The sequence below is a fragment of the Primulina tabacum genome, chromosome 2 (assembly GCF_025594145.1).
Source record: "Primulina tabacum isolate GXHZ01 chromosome 2, ASM2559414v2, whole genome shotgun sequence".
NCBI lineage: Eukaryota > Viridiplantae > Streptophyta > Magnoliopsida > Lamiales > Gesneriaceae > Primulina > Primulina tabacum.
This window is the reverse complement of record NC_134551.1, coordinates 7845131-7849455: the sequence shown is the minus strand read 5'-3', so window position 1 is coordinate 7849455 and position 4325 is coordinate 7845131. Positions and strand designations below refer to the sequence as shown.

Genomic DNA, 4325 nt, shown 5'->3' with positions numbered 1-4325 from the left:
AAGACAAGACAATGTTCTATAACTTTCATTTGAACATCAAATTCAGAATCTCAACCGAGTAATACCAGAATTCAAATAAACAGAAGACATGGACACAAACTCGGGATTCTAGACCAGGTTTAGTAAACATAGCATCTCTTTCAGTGCTTCATGGAACTGAGTGATTCTTGAACCAAATCGAATTAACTTGATGCTCTACAAGTTTGATAAAGACCATAACATCAAAATCCAACCAGAACCGTCTCATATACCCGAAATACAGTAGGCATAAAAACTGATCTTGTACAGAAACTAGAAACCATGCTCATATCCATTTTAACTTCAGACCAACACAAATACAACATCTCAATATCTTAAATATCAACTTACATATCAATTCTAAACTTCAACTCATTTCCAAATTTGAATAAAATTGGAAAATACTTACATCATCTTGAAGCCCGTGATGAGAGGATCACAAATCTACATTCATTTCATATTTTTCTTGAACAAATCTCCCATAAATTGAAGAAAGAAATTCGTTAATGGAGATGAGATTGATAAGGATTTGCATGGAGGAGGGAAATGATTGGTGGAGGTGAAAGTGGGCTTAGATATTGGTGGAGGTGAAAGTGGGCTTAGATATTGATTTTTCCCGTCTGTAGTGCCGCTACGTCACTTTTCAGCGCCAAATTTGCGCAAAACTAGCGCCTAGGCACTACTATTCAGCGCCGCAACGCTTGAATAGTAACCTATGAACAGTAACTTTTGTTTTTTCAAATTTTTTTTTAAATTCGGACATTATCAGAACCCTTGTTTATATGATACAATAGTAGAATACAAAATATGTAGATAGAAAAAAATTATATATCAATCTTAACAGAGAATTCATCTACATAATCATCTAATATACACTTAATTACAACTTTTATAATTTTTTTATCTAAATGTATATGATACAATTTTCTGATAAATCTAATAAATCGAACTCGTTAAACTTCCGATATCAGATCGAGAATAATTTGGGTTTACACTTTTGAACGGGCTGAGTTGGATACTTCTCTATCGAAGGGATTGATTGATTTTTTTAGTGCAAAAAGTTTTTGATTCTTAGGTGCTAGCAAACTCTACCAAAACCTGACCTATTGCCTCATTTCATCCTTATATTTTAAAGAGACTTAAGTAAGTTCAAACATTTTTTAAAAATAAAAAAATTAATTGACCAAATTTGACACAAGTAAACTATTAAAACGTTATTAAAACATCAAAGCTAATACACACACAGTAATAAATTTATTTCATCCATATTTTTTATTAAAATAATTTTAAAAAATAATTACGAATTGGTGCAGTTGTACAAGTCGTTTTCTTTATGTAAAGGAAAAAAGAAAAGTGGGAACTAAAAATATAATTGTGTCGTTTTCTTTATAATGTATGATATTTTTTATAAAAAAACAATTAAACAAGTAAAGTGTGTTTCGAAATAAAATGTAGGAGTACGCTGAAATACTAATATGGTATGTACTGTTTATTACAACTAATCTCCCGACCCACGTTGTATAACATTTTTTATAATTTATTTGATTTATATTTAAATGAGGATCAAAATATAATTATAAAAAATAGTGAAAGACTACACTGTAATTTTGATATATAAATTAAAAATAAAATAATGAAAAATGACATCAGTAAGAATTGAATCTATAACCTAAACCCAAAAAACAATTACTCTGTCTGCTGAAATACATATATCTTGTATTAAAATTTTTACATTTTATTAATATATATAATTATAAGAACATACCATAACACCAAAGTTAGTTACTCTAAGTATCTCAAACGTAATAAAATAGTATAGAATTATAGATTCTAAACTCAAAAAGACGTTAAAATTCGAAATAAATGTATAAATTATTAAGAAACTTTATTCACATATATCTAAAAAAAAATTTGATTACGCAATATTTGAAATATTAAATAAACCATTATTATATCAATAAAAAGAACAAATTTCAAACATATAATTCACCCCATCGAATTAATATACCATCCATTAATCAACAAATTATTGAAGGAAAATTAGGAAGAAGGAAGGCATAAACAAAAAAAACCCATTCACTCATTAGATTGAATAATACATAATAATTAAAAAAACAAAATAAAAAATATACTGATACCCATATTTTTTTTTTATAAATTTTTTGAAACAATACTCCATCATCATATTTGATCGTAGAAGCATTTCTTGAATTCTTGCATGTGTTCTTCTTGCAGCCATATGGCGATATTGAATGAACCATCTCCATTATGGCTAGGAATTATGAACGTTTTCCCGTCGAAACCCATTGGTCCGGGACCCATATGGATCTCCTTCCCCCACCCAAAATCTGTGCCGTAGAGCGGCAGCGCCGTCCAGCTAATGATCGCCAGATTCGGATTTCCGTAGAAATCTCCCTTCGGCCGGCCGTTGTTATCCAAGGATCTGAATCGGCCTACGTCTGGTAGATTCTTCAAGAAATTCAAGTACGATATCACAGTGTTTTCGGTGACCTTTTCAACTGCTTCACGGATTTTCTTGGAAGCTGCGCCGAGGGAGTTTGATAGCAGGTTTCCTGAAGTATCCGTGGCTTCAACACGAATCAGGGCGTTTCCTAAGTAGTTTCTCGGAAGAGGTGGATTCATTTTGTTGCGGAAATCTGCGGGGAAGTGTAGGCTGGTTTGCTGCTCGGAGACGTGGCCGCGTGCTCTGCTTGTGCAGCGCCAGATGTGAGCTGCGACGGCCTCGAATCGGCTGTACCCGCGGCTGGCTGTGTTGTTTTCTTGGTGGAAATCCAGGTTCGCTTTGTTGCGGAGTTTCTCGATTTGTAGTTTGCTGAGGTTGAGAAAAGCGACGGTGATGGGCTTTTTTCTTTGTTCCATGTTATCTTCTTGGCCGATTAGCGTCGGCGGAGGCCGCAGAACCGATGGGTCGAAGGTGGAATCAAGTTGCTTGTCTGTTTCCAGCACTTTCCGGTCCAGGTACGGCGGAGAAATGGTTTCACCGCCGCGTGCAATTTTCGCCCAGTGATCGACGAAATGGAGAGCGCTCGGCCCATCCGCCATGACATGTGAGATCCCAAGGCCGATGCTAACTCCACCGCAACGAAAACGCGTTAGTTGCACTATAACCATCGGGACTTCATCAATCGGGGTAGTGTAATCTACCGACGGAATCAAAGCCTGAATAGATAAGGTCGGAGTGAAGTCTCCAAAGTCCTCCACGACCGCCTCCGACTCCGCCTCAAAAATGGGGACACCTTTCCCATTACAGTGAAGCTCCACCCTGCTGCCACCTTCCGCCGACCAGGTCAACCGCCCTGCCAGAGGGTAAAACAGTACCAACACTTTACTTAGCGAATCCTTGAGAATCGAAATAGCATCCAAGGCACCAGTGTGTTTGTAGAAGTAAATAGTCGGAGTGTGTGATATGTCTTTGATCTGATCAGAAGCGTTCAAGTACATGATCTCATCTGGGGTCGGCTCCGCTGGCCGGACAATATGTGTAGCTTTCAGATTCACCATTATCGGGTGTTGAATTGCTGTGATTGAAGAAGAAAGCATGGATCTTGTATACTAATTACTATATATATGGCTCAAGCAATCTTTGTTGTAGATGGACGGGTGGTAGGTGGCAACTACTCATTTGCAGCCGAGTTCTCCATGTTTTCTGCATCCAATTCTATTCCTTCAAATTTATCCTTGACTTCCATCTTTCTGTAATTATTATAGATCCAAAATTATTATTTTTTAAGTGGAAAAAAAATCAAAAAATACCCTCTGTAATATCTCATTACCTAGAATTATCATGTCCACGAAATTCTTTGAAGATGAGGTTGTTGTTATCGGTCATCACAGTCAACTAATCGTGATAGAAATTTAGGGTTAGGTTCCCGCAAATGTCACTAGTCAAGACGCATGTTTCGAAATTATCTTGAGCTTGAAATCACGAATAAAACCGCTAGAAGAGGGCCAGGAGGGTGTCCCAGCGTAACCCCTCCGACTCTCAAGTAGAGATGATATAAGTGGGGAGCAGATGTTGCTGAAAACAATATAGTGAATGAAAACATTACACTTGAACCTGGTATTTATAGGAAAATACATGGACCTTTGATAGATCTATCTTTCATTTGAGTTAGGGATAGACCAGGACAATAGACCCATCCATAAATTATCAAATCGTATAATGATAGTTTAGTTTAGTTTTATTTTGTTTTGTTTTATTAGGAAAAAGAAACTATCATTCATGCACATTAGTAGTCCTTCAATTATTAATTATTTAAATAAATATACGTATTCTTTGAATGTGC

At 35.9% G+C, this 4325-nt stretch overlaps 1 protein-coding gene across 1 annotated transcript; it reads right to left on the bottom strand.

Moving 5' to 3' along the window:
* Window positions 1-2003: 2003 nt before the first annotated feature.
* Window positions 2004-3736, bottom strand: LOC142529143 (spermidine hydroxycinnamoyl transferase-like). Its single transcript, XM_075634569.1, has one exon. The coding sequence runs from the start codon at window positions 3577-3579 to the stop codon at window positions 2200-2202; it is 1380 nt and encodes a 459-aa protein (XP_075490684.1). The 5' UTR covers window positions 3580-3736; the 3' UTR covers window positions 2004-2199.
* Window positions 3737-4325: the final 589 nt, after the last annotated feature.

Bases quoted from the DNA above. Each gene is read 5' to 3' on its own strand.
- LOC142529143 (XM_075634569.1), bottom strand. From the start codon at position 3,579: ATGCTTTCTTCTTCAATCACAGCAATTCAACACCCGATAATGGTGAAT.